This window comes from Macrotis lagotis, chromosome 2 (genome assembly GCF_037893015.1).
Source record: "Macrotis lagotis isolate mMagLag1 chromosome 2, bilby.v1.9.chrom.fasta, whole genome shotgun sequence".
Classification (NCBI taxonomy): Eukaryota; Metazoa; Chordata; class Mammalia; order Peramelemorphia; family Peramelidae; genus Macrotis; species Macrotis lagotis.
The window spans coordinates 335,410,135-335,433,163 of record NC_133659.1 but is presented as its reverse complement, the minus strand read 5'-3'; the positions used below and the strand labels follow the sequence as shown (position 1 = coordinate 335,433,163).

At 43.4% G+C, this 23,029-nt stretch overlaps 1 protein-coding gene across 8 annotated transcripts in view; it reads right to left on the bottom strand.

Annotated features, from left to right (window-relative positions):
• The window catches only part of SCUBE1 (signal peptide, CUB domain and EGF like domain containing 1), a 228,219-nt gene that overhangs the window by 184,849 nt on the left and 20,341 nt on the right, over positions 1 to 23,029 (bottom strand). For all 8 annotated transcript variants that reach the window (XM_074227126.1, XM_074227127.1, XM_074227129.1 and 5 more), the window contains exon 3: positions 11,694 to 11,822. In XM_074227126.1, the coding sequence (XP_074083227.1) occupies positions 11,694 to 11,822 (129 nt within the window). The remainder of the gene's footprint in view (positions 1 to 11,693; positions 11,823 to 23,029) is intronic.

Here is a 23,029-nt window from a genome sequence, read left to right as displayed (position 1 = left end):
TTCTATATGTATGGTCCTAGAAATCTGCTCTCTCCATTGCTTCACCATTCCTTTATCCACAGTGTTGGGATTCTTTCTAGGACAGAAATCCCAGATGATGCTGTTCAAACATACAGGGTAGGTGGACCCAGAGGTGATCCCTTCATCACTCCAGTGCTCTGATCACATCCATGTGGGCATCTTTCCCAGCCCATCCATGCACCTTGGTTTGCTTCACTAATGAAGAATCCTTCCGTGAACTCTCCACAGAAAGCAAGAAATCAGAGAAGCAAAGGCTAGATCCAACCTGGTCTGGTAAAGTGCCACATAGGACTCTTTCAGCCTGGTCTTGGATTAAACACCTTCAAAGTCCCTTCTGCTCAGAGAGTCTGGAATTCTGGCAGAAATAATCATCTGGAACTCACTCTCCTCCCCTTCCACATCTCTCCTCCTCCTCCTTCTCCTCATCCCTCCTGTTATAAAGACTATTAAAACCTTTGATGAGACCTCTGTGGACTTAGTTGGTGGAGACTGAGGTCCAGTTCCCTTTATTTGTTTTTATGCTGGTTGGTTGGTCAAGTCGTTGGTTCTCTGGAACCTAGATATGAATTATATGGTTCAGTCCACATTCTGCTACTAGTCCAGTAGGCTCTGGGTTGCAGAACCATCAATCATCCCCCTCTGCTACCCAGAACCTGAGGCTGGTTCCCTTCCTCACTGCTTCAGGGCAAAATATTCCTTGATATACTCAATACAATGAAAGCCCAATTGCTGGCCACATGTTGACAATATACATATTCCCCAAGGAGGTCAAAGACACAAAGGTAGTTCCCGTTGACCCCAAAGAAGTCAGAACTCCTTTTGTGATAGCAAAGAGCTGGAAACAAAATGGGTATCTGTCATTTGGGGAAAGCTAAGCAAACTTCAATGTAGAGTGTCATAAATGTGCTGTAAGAAATGACAGAGTTGGAAGTCAAAAGCATTTGAAAATAAATGAATCAATACCAAATCGGTGTACACATGAGGATTACATTATCAAGGGAAAGAATGAAATAGAAACTGGATACTGTGAAATTCTAATGAGCAAGCTTGACCCTGGAGAAGAGTTGAGAAAATGTACCTTCTTCCATTTGAGAAGTGGGGGTCTAGAGATGAGGAATGTTGCATATGCTATCAGAGTTAATGTGTTGGTAAATTTATTTAATTTTTTTTCTTTTTATAACTGTTATAAGAAATCACTTGTTGAGTAGAGAAAAGGGGAAGAATCTGTTTGGAAATGAAAAATATAAAAACAAAAGACATAAATAAGTGTAGGATCATTTTCTTTTAAATATGATACTATGCTGTAGTATAGATTAAAGGTTGCATCATAAACCAGGCCTCTAAATCCTAATTCCAGAGGATGGGCTGTATTCCTACTGGGGCTTGTATTTGGGGCTTTCTGGGAAGTGCCACAAGGGCTTCAGCCAGCTCTTTATCTCCATCTACATGACCCTGACTCTATTCATGTACAAGAACAATGGGGAATTAAGTTGCCCTCCTGATTCCAGGTCTGTGAACAGCTGCCCCACATGCTGGGAATGCCCACCCTCTTCATATCTTCATCTTAGTGACCCTAGCTCTCCTCAAGATGAATCACTTTCTATAGGAAGTTTTTCCTGCTTCCCTTCATTGTGACTGTTTCCTCATCATGACACACTTCTCAATTTAGTTACCTATTAACATGCCATGTCCCCCAGTAGAATGTAAGCTTCTGGAGGACAGGAACTGGTTTTCAGTTTGGCCTTTATATCCTTAGGTCCTAGGAGAGCATCTTGCATAGAGTCCGGCTAGCTTCCCCTTAAGCCTCCCTTCATTTTCTTGCACTGCTGGCTTCCTGACTCCCCTTTCCAACACTGGCTGCACTGGTCCTGGCAGGTGAGGGTATGGACAAGCTGTTTCTTGCTCCCTGTTGTCTCCACCAACAACACTCAGTAAACTCTGCTCCTTGGAGGTCATCAATCCATATTTATCACCTCATCTAGTTTTTCCTGGGTTTGGGGTTTTTTGGGGGTTGGGGTTGCTAGGCAGTAGGGTTGAGTGACTTGCCCAAGATCACACAGCTAGGTAATTATTAAGTGTGTGAGGTCAAATTTGAACTCAGGTCCTCCTGACTCCAGGGCCAGTGCTCTATCCACTGTGCCACCTAGCTGCCCTAGTTTTTCTGATTACAGACCTCTCAGGTGCTCTCCTTCTTCAATGATTTTAGTCACACAGGCTTTCTCTCTTCTCTAACTCTTCATACAAGAGAACTTCAACCTTCATATCGACATTATCTCAAACACTCTAACCTCTCAATTCCTCAGCTTTCCATTTCCCAGAAGCTACTTCTGCACAATCCACCACTGCACACAGAGAAAGTCATATCATTCTTCCCTTACCTCCTCCCTTCCCAACCCATTATTGGGTATAGGTGACCTTTCTTCTTATGAGAGCAAACCTCTCACATACCCAAAGTGATTCCATTCCATCCTGTCTTCTCCTGCCTCTTCTATCAGCTCCCCTCTCTTTACCCCTCGCCTTTAATCTCTTCCTGTCTACTGGTTTCCCAAACATGTCCATGTCTCCCCACTCTTCTACAAACCCTCATTTTATCTGTCCATCCCCACTAGTTCTCATTCCCTTTCCTGGGTAGCACTACCACTACTCTGGTGCAGGTCTCCATCACCTCACACCTGGACTACTGAAATAACCTGCTGGACTAGGAGAGAAACTAGTCCATCCTCCACTCCTCTGTCAAACTGAACCATGCCACACTCCTCCCCCAATTCAGTTAACTTCCAGGGGCTGTCACCTATTGCTTTCAAGATCAAATATAAACTCTTCTGTTCCCCTTCTTACCCCTTCCTCCCTCCACTCACTGTGATGTAGTGATACTCTCTCCCTTGTTGCTCCTCCCATCTCTAACTCTGAGCATTCTTTTTAAAAAATTTATTTATTTCCCCCCTAATCTTGCTCCCCCTCTCCCCCCACCCCCCCCACAGAAGGCAGTTGGTTAGTCTTTACATTGTTTCTATGGTATACAGTCATCTAAGTTGAATGTGATAAGAGAGAACTCATATCCTTAAGGAAAAAAAAATAAAGTATACATAACTCTGAGCATCCTCACTGGCTGTCTCCCGTTCCTGGGACTCTCTCTCATCTCCATTTTCTGACTTTCTTTGAATCTCACTCTGAAGTTTACCTTCTAGGAGAAGCCTTTGCCAGTCCCTGGTAATATCTTTCTTTTGAGACTGTGCTCAGTTGATCCTGAATACACCTTGTTTGTACATGGCTGTTGGCATGTTGCCTCCTTCATGAGACCATACTCCTTGAGAGGAAGGATTGTCTTTTGTCTTTATCTCTCCAGTACGTAATTCAGTGCCTGACCATAGAGTAGATGCTTAATTTATGCTTCTTAATAAATGCCTGTGCCATCGCTTTGGATTAGGCTACCTAGAGAGAACAACTGAATCAGTGGGAACTGATTTAGGGCTAGAGATGAAGATGGAGGCTCACCAAGATCTCTTGTTTACCCCATCACCATTACCACCATTAGACTGTAACTCTAGACTTCTTGGAAGCAGGGACTGTTTTTGCCTTTCTTTAAATTCCCAGTCCTTAGCTCCTATCTATATTAGATTGACTAATAAAGAAAGAGAAGGGGCCCAGGAAAGAGCCTTGAGTACTATCCACAATGAGGCAATGGAATAGGAATGATAATCCAACAAAGAACATTTAGGAGAGGCCCAGAAGGCAGGAGGAGACTCAGATGGGGCCATGTGCCATATGGATCAGTTGAAGTCACTGGGGATGGCTAGATTGGAGAAGTGAAGATAGAGGAATCAAGATTCAAAGACAGGTCTTTACTAGGAAAGTGGCCAGATGATGCAGCAGAGAAAGGACTGGTCCTGGGATCAGAGAAATCTGAGTTCAAATCTGGCCTCAGACATGTGACCCTGGGCAAGTTACTTCACCCCTGTTTGCCTCAGTTTTCTGATCCTTAATATGGAGATAATTATAGTACCCACATACCAGAACTGTTGTGAGAATCAAATGAAATAACATTTGTCAAGGGCTCAGCATAGTACCTGATATCTGGTAGGCCTCCCTCCCTTCCCCCCTTTTTCCCTTCCTTTGCCAAAACAATTCATCACTTAGAAACCTTCTCTTCACCTTTGCCAGAATGTTGTTTGTCATTTGTTTTCAAAGAGGATCAGTAATGTTATGATGTAGGGGTTGGCATTTATGTTGTGTTCAACTGTGACTTATCAGTCCAATAGGAGTTCGGAAGGCTCTACCAAAGGTTGCAGACAGGTAGTCCAAAATGATAATCAACATTGCCAAAACAATTCATTATTTGAGAACCAGTCCCCCATGGCAAGACTGAAGTGACAGACAGACAGACCAACCCCCCCCCAAGGCCCCTGGTAAAGCCTTTCCAACATGGTGGAACTCACCAGTGCCCGTACTTGGCTGGCTTGGCCTTGAAGAGCCAGACTCACCTGCACAGCCCAAAGAGGACCAAAAGCGTAGGCTGTCGGGGAAGGAATGAGGCTGATAAATAAGAAAACAGGAAGGAATCTTTCAAGTGCCTGGTAAAAACGCCAGCTGTTTACAGAGCGTGTGACCTCAAAGGATTGTTTAGTTCCACATTAAAAATGCTCCATGTTTCTCCTTCCCTCCACAGGGAACTGATCTGAACTGTCTAAGTATAAAGAAAAATAAACATGGGCAATTGCAGCCTTCATTCAGGAGGTTCGACAAACAGCACGTTGCCTCCAGCTGTCCCCTGAGAGCCAAGGAAATGTGCTTCAAAAGGAAGGCAGAGGCCACTGGGCTCTTTAATCATGACCGTGATGATGCAATCTTAAATTAATTAGAGCTACAACTGGTTGACATTCAGCATCTGGGGAGTAGGGGGAGCAACTCCCTCACACTCTTGAAATGCTCGCCTCTTCCCCAACTCAACCTTAGAGCATCCAGAGCAAGAGATGGGAGAGTCCCACCATCTAGGGTCCAGAGGTCAGAGAATCTGAGTCACAAGAAGCTCCAGAGTCTGACCCCTTCCCTCATTTGCAGTCTTCTTCTACCTTACATCAAGCTCCTTCTTCCCTCCCCACCCCCAAACATTCTTCTTGTTATTCCTAGAACAAGACTCCATCTCCTGACTCTGGGCATTTCCCCAGCTGTGGCCCCTACAGGAATCTTCTTCCCTCCCCCCCCCCCCTCAGCCTCCTGCTTTCCCTGGATTCTTTCCTATCCAAGCTACAATACCACCTTCTCTAAGAAGCTACCATCACAATGCTCATGCTTTCCCATGGGTTATCATCTCCCATGTATCTCATTTGTACATGATTGTTCCCTCCTTTAGACGAAGAGCTCTTTATGTATAGTGACCGACTTTTGTCCTTATATAAAACTAGTATATGGCACTTAACAATGATTGTTACTGACAAGAAGAGGACTATGGTCCCACTCTATGAGAATCAGTTAAAGGACCAGAAGAGAAGCTGCCTGGCCCTCTCATGGGTCCTCCCTGCCCAGCCTTTAATAATATGGGAGCCCCTTGTATTTGTATCTGCAGGGGTCTCCTTGCACATAGTTAAGGGTAGGACATGGCCTTCTGCTGTCTTGTAGAAGAGGGAACAAGGGGGCACTGCAGTAGATAGAAGGCTAGGCTTGGAGTCAGGAAGACCTGAGTTCAAATCTAGCCTCAAATACTAACTAGCTATGTGTCCCTGGATAGGTCACTTCACCTCTGTTTGCCTCAGTCTTCTCATTTATAGTATGAAGATAGTAATTGCATCTACCTCTCAGGGTTATTGTGAGGATCAAATGAGATATTTGTAAAATGCTTAGCATAGAATACAGTGGGCCCTAGTAGTGCTACCTAAATGTTAGTTATTATTAGTTCCTAAGGAAGGAGTACACAGAAGAGACTGAGAAGGTGATTTCTGTCTAACAAGAAGGACTATGCCATTGAGAGATACAGGAAGCTTCAGCATACACTGAGTTTTCCATCACTAGTGCTGTGCAAGCAGTGGTTGGGTACATTGTCCTTTAACTCCCTACTTTGGGATGGGTTAAATGAGGCCTGCACTGAGTCCCCTTCTGATGTGGAGTGTCTGTGATTCTGAAGTTACAGGGAGAGGAAAGAAACTCTGAAGTTCATCAGCAGATGTAAAGTTTCTTTGGGTCTCTCTCCACAACATCTCTCAGTCTGTCTGCTCTCCACCAACATGACCCCGATCCATGGTCCACATGTCATCACTGTCTACCTGGACTATTGCAATGGTTTCCTAATTGCTCGCCCAGCTTTGGTCTCTCTCCTCTCCAACCCATCTCCCACATAGACACCAAAGCAACATCCCTAAAGCTCAGATCTGATGTTTACCCTCAGGTCCCTTATTGATTCTAGGATGGATTTCACCCTCCCAGTCAAGCCTTTGAGGCCAACTGTGGAGGAATAATTTTCACATGTTTGAGCCAAATTAGCCTCTCCTGTTCCTCAGACCCAACATGTCAGCTTCAATCTCTGTTCCCTTGACAGGTTGTGCCCCCTTCACCTCTGTCCTTAGACTCCCTAGCTGCCTTCCAAGTTCAACTGAAATTCTGCCTTATTTACCAGTGGTATCACATGCAAATCCATGGCACAGTTCATATGGATCCTTGCTGGAAGCATTTTGATTTAGAAAACCACAGTCACATTATCAATGTTCTATTGTACTTTTCTTTATTTTTATTAAATCTTTCTCAGTTACATTTTAGTAGGGTTCAACCACAGGCTGGCCCAACTTTTCCACCTCCTGACTTCAGCCTGCCTCAATTTCCTCATATATCTTGGTCTACATTTCCTGTTTGTATATTTGCATGCACATAGAAATAAGAGTTTCTTGAGGACAGGGATTAACTTTTGCTTTGTTTTGTCTCTGTCTGCCCAGAACTTCCATTGGCTCATGGTCTATGCTTTACCCATGTCTAGATAGCTGGATGACTGGGTTGATTCCCTCTCACTGGAGGTTGAAGAAATTTTTATTCCAGTTGGTCTTGCTGGCCATTGAGGCCCCTCCTGCTCTGAGCTTCTTTGTTTCTGGAATCTCACAAATTCCTTTTAAGAAGAAAGCAGATCCTGATAGCTAGGGTGCTGATGTTATCCCTCAAGCCCAAGCTCCTTCCCTACAGTGGGCAGGAAGCCACTCATGGGGAAGGGGATGGGAAGCAGGATGAAGGAAGAAAGAGAAGGAGACATTTGACTTCTGGGGGTTTGAGCAGCTCCTCCACTGACCAGACTGGCACAGAGCCCCAGACAGAAGGTAATGGGATGTTGGGGTTGAGGGTTCTGCTGACTTTCTAGTTATTTGGGTAGAGCTTAGAAAGGATTAACCAAGTGACTAACCAAACCCAGAATACTCAGAGTTATCCTACTCACAAACAAAGGTAGGCCAATGGGCTAGGCCTGGCTGAGTTCTGTACCTCCAAAGCTGCTGTCAGCACTAACAGGTCAGACATGAGGTTCTCCCTCAGTCTTAGTACCTACCCCCAACACTCACCATCCTTTATCCAGTTGTTTTTTAGTTTTTTCTTTTTTATATTAGACAATGGGGTTAAGTGACTTGCCCAAGGTCACAAAGCTAGGCAATTATTAAGTGTCTGAAGCTGGCTTTGAACTCAGGTCCTCCTGATTCCAGGGCCGGTGCTCTGTCCACTTCACAATCTAGCTGCTCCCTTTATCCAGTTTGATCCTTGAATGGGAATTATTTTCCTGAGGTTTCTACTCTTTTATTTTTAATTTACTGATACCTTTTGTTTTTTACATCCTCATTTTTCTCAGATTCTTTTCCTTTTCCCCTTCCAGAGACTCATACCATCTAGCAAATAGTATTTCTTTAAAGACAAAGAAATAAAAAGAAGACAACAAAATCAGCAACCAATCAATACTTTGAAAAAGTGCAAAAATGTACAATATACAATTGTTGGCTCATCCCTCTTCCATGAAGGGTGGTCTGGGGATGGTGAAGCTATCCATTCTTTTTGTAACCTGAGGAAGTGTTGGGACTTGGGGAGAGAGCTGAGGGCTGGGCTGGTCCAACCTCCTCATCATTTTAGAGATGAGGGAAATGAGGCCAGAAAGGGAAAGGGTCTTATCTCAAGACACACAGGAAGCAAGCTCATGAAATCCAAGATCCTCTGCTCTTTTTAGGGGCCCTTCCAGCTTTAAACTTCTAAAATTCTATGTTTGTGATTCTGTCAGAATAAGAGTGACTTTGATTCCCCATTTTCATAGAACTTCTAGTCTAGCAGGGAGACAATGACATGAACCCCAACTGTCTGGTGAGGTACAGTGATAGGATAGGGCTTGTGCCCTCACAGAGGTTACAGGGAGATGACTGTGGCTGCACTTCAAGACCTGCTGCCCACAGCCAACTAAGAACCAACAGAGAAAGATTAGAGGCCCCTGAGGTATCCTTAGGGGAAGGGGCTGGAGGAAGCTCTTTCCCAATCAATGAATGACAGGAGCCAAGCATAAGACCACTCTGGACAAGTGAACTCCAAGTCTCTGGTGCTTTGAGGGGAAGAGAGAAACACACCCAGCCCTGATTTTCGTTGAAGATGCAAAAACCATCTCATTGTATCAGGTTAAACAACTATCACTTGTCTCCCCTATTTATTGTTTGTTTTCCAAAGGGCCCCTCTCTTACTCCCATTTGTTCTTAGTTGAAAAATCAGTTCATTGACAGTTTGATTCTCCACAGGTTCATTTTCAGTTCTATGTGAGAAATTCCCTCAATAAAAATGTGGATTGGAGAGAGAGTCTGACTTCTCCCTCCCCCCCTACCCCCATCAAGGGGATCCCCTTGTCCCTTTCCAGGACAAATGTATTGTCCAGCTATTAAACCCAGAGAAAATGCTAATCACTTTACTAGAGAAAAAGGGAGAAGCTGAAAAAAATTAGCCTTAAACCTTTGGAAATACTTTTCAGACTGAGCAACTGATTGAATTGATGATCTGAATTCTGAGTCAAAGGCCTGGGTTCAAATTCTCTCTCAGTCACATCTGTAATCTGGGACAAGTCACTAACTTTCTGGGCCTCAGTCTCCTCATCTATAAAGAAAAGGAGGCAGAGTTGGATGTAGAACTTCTAAGATCCCTACAAGTGTTGAAAATGGAACCATTATTAAAGATTATTCCCTCATCTACAACTATTCTCTCCTCAAGGCCTAGCCTTGGGCCAGATTCTATACTCTTGAGCCAGGATTCCCTGATTCCTTCCTCCTCCTAATATACAAATATTCTCTCCCATCTCCAATATCCCCAGGACACTCTGTCAGGCTCTTTCCTTTGCTCCTAGCTTTCTCATCATCTTTTCTAGGTCCATGACTCTAAGTTCCTTGAGGGCAAGGGCTGAGTCATGTTTCCTCTTGATATCTCAGACAACCAATAGAGGTTTATGGAACTTATTTGGTGTAGTTCTGCCCTCTCATTTTATAGAGGATGAAAATGAGGTGAAGAAGGGAATCCTTTGCCTAAAGTCACCCAGCTGGTGATAGTGACAGTCAGAACCCCATCCAGGATTTCTTGAGTCTTTTGGTTCCAAATCTGTACATTCTTTGTCCTTTCTTTTCTAGGAGTGCAAAATGGAATAGCTCGCACCTTTGAAGCAGCAGAAATCTGCCAGTTGGGAGGGATGAGTACCCTGATGCTGGGCATAGGGAACCATCTTACAGATGCTCTTTTATGTCATGAGAAAGGAAACCAGCATGCGTTGAGAGTCAGAGACTTTCTACTTTTTTCCCTTAAATTAAGCCTAACTGCATCTCTCTGAACATTCTAGTTCTGCTCTGAGGGGGCAAAAAGAATAAAGTAAATCCATCTCTATCCGATGGTTATCAAGTGAAGTTTCTTCTAGTTTGCTTAGAGGTGGTGACCTCCCAGAATTGGAGGGAGCTCTCAACCTTTGAGCTTCTCTTAGGAAAAATAACATTTTCTCTTAAGTTTCTTCATCCTGCCATGAACAACTGGAGAAAACACTGAAGGCAATGAGTCAGGATCAAGTGTAGAACCACTGGGGAGCCACCTTCTGCCTCCACAATATGAACCAGGATGTTCTGCCAACCAGGAACAGCAGCCACTATTCACCAGCCAAAGAGGAGAAGGTTTTTCACTCTCTAGATTTTAATATGTTTTGAATCATCTCTGCCACTACTTCTGGGACAAATTTAGATAAGTCCATTCTATGCTCTAGGCTTCCACTGCCTACTTTTAAAATGAAGTAGTTGGTCAAAAAGATCGGTTCTTTGGTCCCTCTCCACTCTGACTCTTCCTGCACCATCCAGTGTTTTAAGGCTCTTCCTAACTCTGACCTTCCATGTTCTAAGATCTCTCCTCTCTCTGACACTCCCTGTTCTAAAGTCCATCCCAACTCTGATTTTTCTTTATCCTAAGGTCCCTCTTGGCTGATGACATCATTCACTAGGGCAGCTAGGTGGCACAGTGGAAAGAGCACTGTCCTTGGAGTCAGGAGGACCTGAGTTTGAATCCAACTTCAGACACTTGACACTAACTAGCTGGGTGACCCTGGGCAAATCACTTAACCCTGATTGCCTTGCATGCAGGACCATCTCCAGTCATCCAGATTCATCTCTGGCCACTGGACCCAGGTGGTCTGGAGGAGAAAATGAGGCTGGTGCCTGAGCATAGCACCCCCTCACTCAAATTCAATTCATGTGCTTGTCATGGCATCACCTTCTTGATGTCATGGTCATCTTTTTTTTTGTTGTTGGGTTTTTTTTAGGATTTTTAGGATTTTGCAAGGCAAATGGGGTTAAGTGGCTTGCACACAGCTAGGTAATTATTAAGTGTCTCAGCCTGGACTTGAACCCAGGTACTCCTGACTCCAGGGCCAGTGCTTTATCCACTGTGCCACCTAGCCACCCCATGTCATGGTCATCTTTAAGAATGAAGGACAACTTCAACTGGGGAATGGCTTAGCAAACTGTGGTATATATATATATATATATATATGTCATGAAACACTATTGTTCTATTAGAAACCAGGAGGGATGGGAATTCAGGGAAGCCTGGAAGGATTTGCATGAACTGATGCTAAGCAAGATGAGCAGAACCAGCAAAACACTGTCCACCCTAACAGCAACATGAGGGCGATGATCCACCTTGATGGACTCACTCATTCCACCAGTGCAACAATCAGGGATAATTTGGGGCTGTCTTCAATGGAGAATACCATCTGTACCCAGAGAAAGAACTGTAGAGTTTGAACAAAAACCAAGGACTATTACCTTTAAATTAGAAAAAAAAAACCTGATATCTTATTGTCTGATCTTGCTATCTCTTATGCTTTATATTTCTTCCTTAAGGATGTGATTTCTCTCTCATCACATTCAATTTGGATCAATGTATACCATGGAAACAATGTAAAGACTGGCAAATTGCCTTCTGTGGGGGGTGGGGGGAGGGAAGTAAGATTAGGGGGAAAATTATAAAACTCAAAATAAATAAAATCTTTTAAAAAAAGACTGGACAAACCTTATTTTACATGCTAATGCTATCACCTATCTGTCAAATGATATGATATTATAATTACTGATGATGATTCCTTGAGTCCCAGGGAGGCCGTGTAGACCCCCAAAGCATTTGCCTAGCTGGAGGATTCTTCCTCAGCCACTTGAACTCACCCAAGCAGTTGTGACCATCATGAGCCAGCATGAAGCCATCATAGCAGGTGCATCTATAGTTTCCTGGGATGTTGATGCATTCGTGGACACAGCCCCCATTGTAGTAGTCATTTTCACATTCATCTATATCTGTAACAAAGAAAACACATGGGGAGGAAAAGAAGAGGTGTTGTCATCAAAGGGCTTAGTGCCTATGCCCACTGCCTGCACACCTGAGCAATGGGGACCCTTGAGAACTGTGTGACTTGGGCAAGGGATTTGACTTTTAATTTCTTCACTCATAAAATGAGGGGGAATCGGTGATGAAAGGTCTCTGTACATCCTAAAAGAGCATGGGTTATGATCACTTTATATCATTACCATTGGAGAAAGGGAAGGGAATAAGCATTTATTAAGTACCTGCTGTCTCATTTGATCCACTGCACAACAATTTATCAAGGGGCAGCAGAGAAGTGGGACTTCACAAACACAAGAGAAGGACTCCTCTATCCTACCACAACAACCCCTATGGATCCTTCACCATTAAAGCTTGTATTCAGTTACCAAATGCCCCTGTATATGATAAGCACCTTTACAAATCATCGGCATCACACAGTTGGAAGGGAGAGAGCTCAGAGTTAATTTTGTCTAATACCTTTCTATACTACTCTCAACTAGAGCTCATCCAACCTTTATCTGGAGACCTCTAGAGGAACCCACTCACTCCTCAGGTCACACATTTCCCTTTGGGGCAGTTCTCGGTTTAGGGAATCTTTTCTTTTTTGTTGTCATTGTTCAGTCACTTTGGTTATTCTGTGACTTCATTGGTGGTTTTCCTTGGTAGAGATGCTGAAGAGTTTTGTCATTTCCTTCTCCAACTCATTTTACAGATGAGGAACTAAGGCAAAGAGGGTTAAGTGACTTTCCCAGGGTCACAACAGTTAATAAGTATCTAAGGCCAGGTTTGAACTCAGGAAGATAATCTTTCTGATTCCAGATTCAGTGCTCTCTTTCTCTGTGCTACCTGGCTGCCCCTTATATCAAACCAAAACTCGTCAAAAGGGAAGAGTCAAAAAGTGAGTGATAGAAAGAAACTAAAATTACCAAAGAATCTCAGAAAGAAAAGAACTCAGTTAAAAGGTTTTCATAAGAAGTACATAAACTAACAGGGTAGATGCTAATAATAGAAAGGACTATTGGCCTCCAGATCAGGTAAGAGTCTAGACATCTATTAATAAATATTGTAAGACAAAGGACAATGAATCAACATTTGTTGAGGCAGAGGATCTTAAGGGTTTCCAAGAAAGAATGAAACACAGTCGTATACAGAAGTATATTCCTGAATGGTTTAATAAGAAATGGAAATTATAAAAGCAGAATCTAAGATCTTGGGCCAGCAAGAATCTAATATCACAGCAGCAAAAAAAAAATGTGAAAGAATAGAAAAACATGAATCCATAGTGGCAGATCTTATTAAAGAAACAAAAGAGAGAATAAGTGATTGAGAATGCATATCCATAGAAGTGAAGGACAATCTGGAAAATCAATGTCCCTTCTACTGCAGATTTTCTCATGGTGGATCTGGTTGGATACAATCACTCTCCATGTTCAGCATCATGAAACTAATATCTGGGCAAAGTCGGGATTTGAATCAAGATTTCCTGATTTCCAATGCAATGATCTTTCTATTACAACAAGTAACATCTCTTAATCCCTCTGAGACAGTCACTAATGGGATGAGGCATGCAAAGGGTTGTTTTAGCTTTAAAAGATCTTGCCAATATGAGCCAGAAATGTCAGATATTTTATGGTGATGGTGATGCTTGTACTTTTTTTTTTTTTAGGATTTTGCAAGGCAATGGGGTTAAGTGGTTTGCCCAAGGCTACACAGCTAGGTAATTATTAAGTGTCTGAGGCCGGATTTGAACTCAGGTACTCCTGACTCCAGGGCTGGTGCCCTATCCACTGTGCCACCTAGCCACCCCGTGATACTTGTACTTTACTACCACTCTGCTATTGGTCACATTGTTCCATTCATCCAGAATAACTTTCCCATTCACTTTGTATTGTAGACAACAGATTGGACTTGGAATGAAAGGACCTGGGTTTAAAAGTTAGCTCTGTCATTCATTATTCCCAATCACTTCACCTTGCAACATCTCAGATCTTCCTTTGTAAAATGAGGGTGTAGGATGAGAAGATCTCCAAGGTCCCTTAGACCTCATTCCATAATTGAATTTATCTCAGTGAAAATGAGTTTTTCAGGTCCTTCTCTGAGAGAGATGGACAAATGAGGCCTTCCCCAGTTTTACAGATCAGGAGATTAAGGAAACAAGAAGGAAAGGGAGTCACACAAAGATGTGTGACAGAGCCAAGGTTCAGACCCAGGGTCAGCTCAGCCAAGGCAGCTCATGTGATCAGGGCTCCATTGAGAGACACACAGCCCAAAAACCTAAAGGGGAGAGAGACCTGGGCTGGGGGGCTGTCATTTGCAGGCAGGTCATGTGGTGTTCCACTATCAACACTACATTTTGGAAAGGGCATAATAACTTTGGGAGGATCCAAAGAGAGCAATCAGGATGGTGAAGAGACTAGGGATTATACCATAAAAATGTTCCTCCAGTGATGGAACCAGGACTGTTTAGTCTGGAGAGGAGCAGAATTGGAGTAAAGCTTAGAGGAAATGATAACTGTTATGTGGAAGAGCATGAAGCACTCGGTTTTCCCCTTCAATATGTGTTTTTTATTGATCATCAAATGGTAATCAATATTAAATGAGTCTAGACCTCAAATCCTTCTCGATCTCCTCCCACCTTGGGCAGTTCATGGTTTACTGGCTTATGTTTCTGCTCCAAGTGGCTTTTTGGGGACTATAACTGATGCCAGTTGCCTTTCTATTGGGCTTAGTAGAGTACCCCCTGCCCCCACACATGTGCCACTTGTTCCTTCTTCCCCTTTTCTCTTGCTGAGCTCTGATGTGGCATGGAGCTCTATTGTGCAGCCTCCTGCCTTTTGGATTTCCAAGTCACTTTTAGGAAGAGTGGAAGGGTAGGTGTACAGTCAAGTGCTACTTGCAATTCTGTGGACTGGATTATGTACCCCTGTTACCCCAGCCTGGTGGCAGTGGGATACTGAATGAGCATTGTAAAGGGAAGGGAATATCACCTTTCTCTGTTATTAATTCTTTTTTTTAACTTTAGATTCTTGGTGTCCTAACCAGTGAGACTACTAAATCTGCCTTATCTATTGTGTATGCTTTCTATTTTTGGAAAGGTTTGAGAGCTTCTGAGGATCAGAGAAAATCTCTAGGCCTCCATTTTGTTGGTCATATGACCCTAGAGGAATGATTTTCATGACTGTTCAAAGAGAAGAATGTTGCCCTCAAAGAAAAGATCATAGACTTTTTTAAAGGTGATAAAAAGACACCATAAACATGTTTTCTCATCTCTACAATTATGAAAATGGTTCACAGTCACTAAAAGGGTATGTTTGACAAAATCATGAGAACATGTATTCACTACTAAATCACCTAGGCAGAGGCACCCAATTGATTGGAACTAGTGCAGGGAATAAAGGATTCCACTGTATCTAGGATTGATTGACCTTTTTAAAAAAATATTTAATTTAATTTAATTTAATAAGAACATGATATAGTGGTAAAATCTTCCCTTGCCCCAGTAAGATGACTTCCATGTTTACATGAAACAGAACACAGTGGAGAAAGTAATGAACTTGGGGTCAGGAAGACTAGGGTTCGAATCCTCCCTTATAAATTCATCAACTGTGTGACTCTGGGCAAGTCACTTTGATTTTCAGGGCCTCAGATGCCATTTTTCTAATATGAAGGGGTCTCTAAGGTCCCTTCTGGCTCTGAATCTATTTTCCGTGTTAACCTATGACCTTATATTATGACAGAATAAGACTTCATGATAGAGAAGTAAGTTTGTTCAACTTTGACATATTTGACAATCCACATTGACCTATGGTAGACCATTCTGAATTCATATTGGTCTGATCAGCCTTGGTCAAACACACTCTAAATTGTCTCTAACATACATTTTGGTCTTCTTTGATAATGAAGGACAAGAACCAACCAACCAACCAACCAACAGCAGTGATGTACTTGCCCTCCCTTTGCTTGTCACCCAGTGGTACTGGTTGTCTGTGAAACACAGGAGAATCAGAATAACAGGATACAAAGGAAAATAGAGAGATGCCAAAGGGGAGTAGAAAAACTACAGCATGTTTGTTACCAAAGATGTCTTCAAATTTGAGGAAATGTTCCAAAGAAAATATGGGACCACAAATGATGGCTCTCTGGTCTCATTGCAAGATCAAGGGATAACATGTAGGCATCCCCTGTGCTCTGTTTGACAAGGAAGAACTGGTTACTTAGATGGAAAAAATGAGAGGAAGTGATCTTAAGGGAAAGTCGCTTTCCATCCTAGAGTCTGTGATAGAGAATAGGAAGTCTGGGCATAGTCTGACTGGCACCCAGCAGATATCATCGGGATCAGAGAAAAGGCAGGTAGGAGCTACATTCTAAAGTGCTTCAGAGAGAGTCAGTCCAAAAGGGGAGATACTTAGGAATGAAATCTAAAGATACAAAGGGAAACAATTCTAATGAGAGGAAAAAGTGGGACCTGTCTGAAGATGGATATCCAGAGAAATCCTCAACCAATAGAAAAAGGAAGGACTAGAAAGGAGGAGGAGGAGGAAGAAAAGGAAGAGGAAGAAAAAGAGGAAAAGATGGAAGCAAGGCAGGTCACACTAAAGGAATACAAGAGAATGACATGGTTCTATATCAATAGTGTCAATAACTCTAAAAGCTCACAATAAACTAAAGCTGTTTGTTGAGGGAAACTAAGGACAACCAGAGAAAAGTGACCAAAAAAGAAGTCAGACCTTTGCAGGAGCTGAATGGGATGAAGATAACTAACATCAAAGCTAAAGTTCAAGCTATTAAATACATTTCCCCTTCTTTTCTCTTCAAAAAAATGCCATTTTCCCTGGAAGGGAGAGAGCAAAAGCTACTTGTGTAGCTGCTGCCCAGGAACATAAGGAGATTAAAAAGAGAACATCTCCATAACTGGATGAGCTTGCATCACATGGCCCAGAGGAACTACATCCTTGGGTCCTAAAGAACTGAGAGATAAGACTAAGCCATGGTCTATGAGATCTGAAAGATCATAGGAAATGAGAGAGGTGAGACAAGGTTAGAGGGGGAAAATAGGATGCCTTTAACTCTCTGTGATTCTGTGAGCACTTATTTGGTATCAGAGTGGTCACTCCTTCCTTTATGGGTTGTCTTCTGCCAACTCTTAAAATCTGTAATTTTGTGGCCTTAGAATAGAGAATGTCATAATCAAAGGTGAGGGTCCCCAGAACAGGGAATGGCAGATCTGGGAAAGATCTCAGAATAGGGAAAAGCTGGAGGGGCCTTAGAGAACACCACAAACTTCTTTCATGTTCTTTATCACATTTAACCTTTAAGCCTTGTGAGGTATTCTTCCCATTTTATAGACAAGGAAGCTGAGGTCTAAAGTGTCTTCCAAAAGCACCTGGCAAGTTCCTAGCCTGGAACAAGAGCCTAGGCCTTATATCTACCTAATCATTCTAGGGAAGGATTTCACCAAATGTTAGATACTCTTCCCCTCCTCAACACTGCCCTTACAACACACACACACACACACACACACACACACACACACAGTAATCCTTCCTGTTCCTGTCTTACTACAAGAGGGAAAGAGATGGGGTGAGGGTAAATAAGAAAGAAGGGCAAAACAGACCCTCAGAACCCCACATGGGAATTGTTCTTGGGAAGTCTGAGAAGACCCCAAACTCTTTAGAGGTTAGAGTCTGATGGAAATCCAGACATGAGGCAAACAAACATAATACAGCCTTCGAGTATCCACTTTCCTAAGAAAAATAAATCGAGGCATGTTCGAGGAAATCTTTACAGAACTTCAGGGAAAAAAAAGGAGTCCAAAGGGAAGCCCTGGCCAGTCTTTCCTCTCCTTCCATACCAGCTCATGTGCCTCCCTGCTTTCTACCAAGGTGTCTTTTCTGCCTCCTGCCCAGCAAGGGAAGTAGAATGAAGGTCTGGATGGGAAGTCAGAAGGTTCTTGGGCATATTGATCCTTACTCTTGGCCTTTCTGGTCCTCAGTTTCCACAATGAATGCCTTGGACTAAAGCCCTTGAAGCCCCCTTATCTAAGATCTCAATCTTCCCCCGTCTGCTCCATTGCAAGACCTCCTTTTTCCAGATCAGTCCTTAGGAGTTTCCCCTTTGAAGAAGGATTCCTTCAGCTCAGAGACATTTATGACATATATAAGGCCCAGCCACCCTGAGGCACCCTAGCTTTAGAGGCACCAGCTTTGTGATCAGGAGCCAGGCATCTACCCTACAGAGATGGAGAGGAAGGTGTCTAGATGGCAGAGGAGTGCTGGGTGTGGGGACAGAGGAGCTCAGCTTATTGCCAAGTCTGCTCTTCCTCTATGTACACTTCCCCCTCCTCCCCAGAAGCCTGGCCTAGTCTGGCCTCCCTCCCTGCTCTCCAGTTCCCTGGAGGAACTATCTTTCCCATTAGAATGCAAACCCTGTTAAGGTCAGGATGCTCTCTTATGTTTCTATCTGTATGTCTGCCTGGGTCAGAGCAAGGAAATGCTTGAGAAATTCCCTCTTCTCTGTCTCTTATCTCCTCAAGAATTGAAGCCCGGGGGGTGGAGCCAAGATGGTGACTAGAGAGGATCCTTTCTTAGGCGCTCTCTCATAAAACTTCTAAACTAAGGACTCTAACTAAAATTTCGAGAGACAGAACCCACAGAGGGACCCAATGAGGCAGTTCTCCTACTCAAGGTAACCTGGAAAAGAGCAGAAAGGCTCTGCTCCCCAGGGTTGGAGGCGCAGCCCGTCAGAGGGGTGGCCTGCCTGAGCGAAAAAACTTCAGCCTCCCGGAGGCAGCCCCAGGGTACTGGGAGCCCTGGCTCACAGCAGCGGGGGAGTTTCCTGACCTAGGCCCCGGGGAGCACCGTGCACAAAGTGGGGGAACAGCGGGGGACCTCTGCCAGAGGGAGCACATGAATCCTAGCCCTCAGGGTACACAGTGAGCAGTAGCCAAGGCAGCCCAAATCCAGGAAACAGAAGCAGGCAGAGCCAGTAAGCAGGAGCCCCCAGGGCATGAGCCCATTAAACCTGCCTAGCTCTGCCCCTGGAACAGGACACTGGGGTTCTGACCACATTCAGATCCTGATCGCAGTCTAGCCCCCCCCCATAGAACAGCAGGGCCCCCCCATCCCACCTCAGCCCCATGGCAGAGAGGGGTGCTTATGGTCATTCACAGACCAGGAGGGAGGACAGAACCTCACACACTGAGATCCTTGTGGGAGTGTCCCAAAAGCTCAGGAAGCACCCCCAAAACAGGCTCAGGCTGGGAAAATGAGCAAGCAGAGAAACAAGAGGAACACCATTGAGAAATAGTTTGCCTTTGCCTGTGAGCCCAAGAAGGATCAAAATACTCAGTCTGAAGATGAGGAAGCACAAGCTCCTGCATCTAAAGACTCCAAGAAAAACAGAAATTGTGCTCAGGCTATGACAGAGCTCAAAAAAGACTTTGAAAATCAAATGAGGGAATTAGAAGGAAAAACTGGGAAAAGAAATGAAAGAAATGCAGGAAAAACATGAAAATGAAGTCAGCAGCTTAATCAAGGAAATCCAAAAAAAAAAAAATGCTGAAGAAAATAGCATGCTAAAAACCAGCAAAAGTCAAGTGGATAAAACAGTTCAAAAAGTTATTGAGGAGAAGAATGCTTTAAAAAGCAGAATTGGCTAGATGGAAATAGAGATAAGAAAGCTTTGAGGAAAACAAATCCTTCAGACAAAGAATAGAACTCAGGGAGATTGATGAATTTACTAAAAATCAGGACTCAATACTTCAAAACCAAAAGAATGAAAAATTAGAAGAAAATGTGAAACATCTCATTGAAAAAAACAACTGATATGGAAAATGGATTTAGGAAAGATAATTTAAAAATGATTGGAATACCTGAAAGTCATGATCAGGAAAAGAGCCTTGAAATCATTTTCAAAGAATTACTACAGGAAAATTGTCCTGATATCCTAGAAGCAGAGGGAAAAATAGAAATGGAGAGACTCCACCAATCCCCCTGAGAAAGAGATCCCCAAAAACCAACCCCCAGGAATATTATAGCCAAGTTCCAGAACTCCCAAGTCAAAGAGAAAATATTACAAGCAGCCAGAAGGACACAATTCAAATACAGTGGAGCTGCAATCAGGATCTCACAGGACTTAGCAGCAACTACATTAAAAGCTCGTAGGGCTTGGAATATAATATACTGGAAGGCGAAAGAGCTTAGAATGCAGCCAAGAATGAACTACCCAGCAAGGCTGAATATCCTCTTCCAGGGAAAAAGATGGACTTTCAATGAACCAGGGGAATTTCAAATGTTCCTGTTGGAATGGCCAGAGCTGAACAGAAGGTTTGATCTTCAAATACAGGACTCAGGTGAAACATAGAGATTGGAAGAGAAGGGGAAAATATGAGAGACTTAATGATGATGAACTGCATGTATTCCTGCATAGAAAAATGACACTGATAATACTCATATGAACCTTTTCAATTAACAGAGCAGGTAGAAGGAGATTTTATAGATGAAGCACAGGAAAAAGCTGAATTTGAAGATAAAATATGGTGTAAAAATGGAGTCAATAGGAAAAAAGGGAAATGTGATGGGAGAAAGAAAAAGGAGAGGGGGAATAGGCCAAGATATTTCATATAAGATTTTTCTTTATTACAATGAGCTATTGCAATGATATGGAAGCAGGGAAAGCAAGGGGGAATGAAGGAATTTTCACTGTCATCAGAGGTGGCTAGGAGAGGAAACAGCATATATACTGAATGGTGTATAGATATCTGGAGTAAGAAGGAGAGGGGGAGGACAGGGGGAAGGAGTGGGGATGTGAATGAAGGAGGAGAGGATGGACCATGGTGGGATATATAACACATCTTCTTTTTTACTTCTTGCAAGGGGCTGGGATTGGAGGGCCTGTCCAGGACCTAGGGCCAGGTGGATGCTGGGCCTAAGGGGTGGTATGGGGGCTCAGGGCCTCTTGGCCCCAGAGCCAGGGATCTGTCTGCTGCGCCACTCAGCGACCCTACAGCAGAGTCAGAGTGAAAGGAGAGAGAAAATAGAGTACATGGTAGTGAAGAAATACGAAAGGAGGGAGTTGTGATCAGCAATGGCAATGGTGGAAAAGTATGGAAGTAACTTTTGTGATGGACTTATCATAAAGAATGTGATCCACCTGTGACAGAGTTGGTGGGGTTGGAACACAGACTGAAGCACATTTTTTTATTATTATTATTTTGCGTGGGTGCAGGGCAAATGGGGCTGGGTGGCCTGCCTGGGGCCTCATAGTGGGGTGATCATTGGGTGTCTGAGGCCGGATTTGGACCTGGGTGCTCCTGGCTCAAGGGCCAGTGCTCTGTCTGCCACCCAGCTGCCCCTACTATGATTACTATCTTATTTTATTTTATTTTAGGTCTTTTTTTTTTCTTTTTTTGGTTTTTGCAGGGCAGTGGGGTTGAGGAAGCTTGCATGTCACACTGCTGAGTGATTGTTGGGTGTACAGGGCCAGATTTGGGCTCGGGTGCTCCTGGCTCCAGGGCTGGTGCTCTGTCCACTGCGCCACCTGGCCATTCCTACTATTATTACTATTTTTTTTAATTTTAATTTTAATTTTTTTTCTCTCCCCTTTACTTTATCACTCAAGTGAGTCTATATTTTGGGGGAGGGGTATTTTGTTTACTCTTAAACAAGAATATTTTATTAATGTATAAAAAATTATTTGTACAAAATGAGAATAAATAAACATTAAATTAAAAAAAAAGAATTGAAATCCATCCGTACTCTATAAAGGACACTAGGGCAAGAGCTGAAGATGGGAGTCTAGCAGAATCCATTTGGTGAGGCAAGATACAAACACTCTCACACACACACTCCCTCACACTCATATTCAGACAAACACTCACACACACATTCTCACTGTCTCACACACACACACGCACACTCATTCTCTCACACACAGTCACACATTAACACACACACACACACACAAACACACACACACATACACACGACAGACCACAACAAGGAACTTGAGTAAGATTATTGTGTGCTGGACAATGCTGTCTGTGGACTCTTGAGGAGGGGGGAAGGGAGGTCTCAGTGTGGCCTATCTTGGCAAACAAAGGTTTCCTGGGAAGAAATCAGGGGTCTTTGAAACGATAGCTTGAAAGCATCCACCAAGAGGCCACCTCTGGACACCCTTGCCTCCAACAGGAGGACTCTTTTTGTGTACAGAGAGAAGGCAGTTTGCAAGAGAAGGGGCTAATGAGGCCAGGGTCACCAGTTCAAGGCCTAGATGGGCCAATTAGCTTAACTTATTCCCTAGCCATCAACCACATGTCTCCATGACATAACCTGGACCAAAAAGGGGCCTGGGGGAGAAATGTAACCTGTGCCAGGGCCCCCAGAACTCAGCAACATGAGATGCAAAGGAACCCTGGGTCTGGGATTGGGGAGCCAGGGGGACAGGCAGCAAAGTGGTTATCTCTGGGGACAGAGCACTATCCCAGACAAATCATTTCACCTCAGTCTTCCTGAGTTTCCTTCCTTATAAAGTGGGAATAATAGTAGGATCTGCCTCGCAGGGTTGTTAAGAGGATCAAATGAGACAAGTAAGGGTTTTCTAAATGGCAGCAACTATTATTACTATTTTCTGAGTTTCACTTCCCAGACTTGTAAATCTTGGCTGCTCTGGATGGTTTTTAAGGTTCCTGGTTGTGTGAAGTCACCCCAATAGAATGTAAACCCTCAAAATCCTAGGCTGTTTTGCTATTATCTCGGCATATCCAGTACCTCACATTCATTAAGTACTGAGTCAAAGCTTGTTGTATTGAATGAAATCCGAGGAATTCCCAGTTCAACTGATTTTGATGAGAGCTCACTTTTAAGATGACCCTTTCCAATTGCAAGACACTTTCACATATATAATTCCATGTGACACCCAAAACAACTTTGGATAATAATTGTACAGTTCTGTAAATGGGGAAACAGATTAAAGTAGAATATTGCAGCATAAAGTGTTAGATTTGGAGTCAGAGACCTTGGATTCAAACCCTATTTGGCTCATCCGCTAAATTCCATAATATTGGGCTATTCACCTGATTTACTCTTGGACCCTCCATTTCCTCCTCTGTGAAATGATGGGGCTAGCTGGATGTCCCTTCCAGCTCTACAGTTAGAACTGTGCATTGATAGTGCTTCAAGGC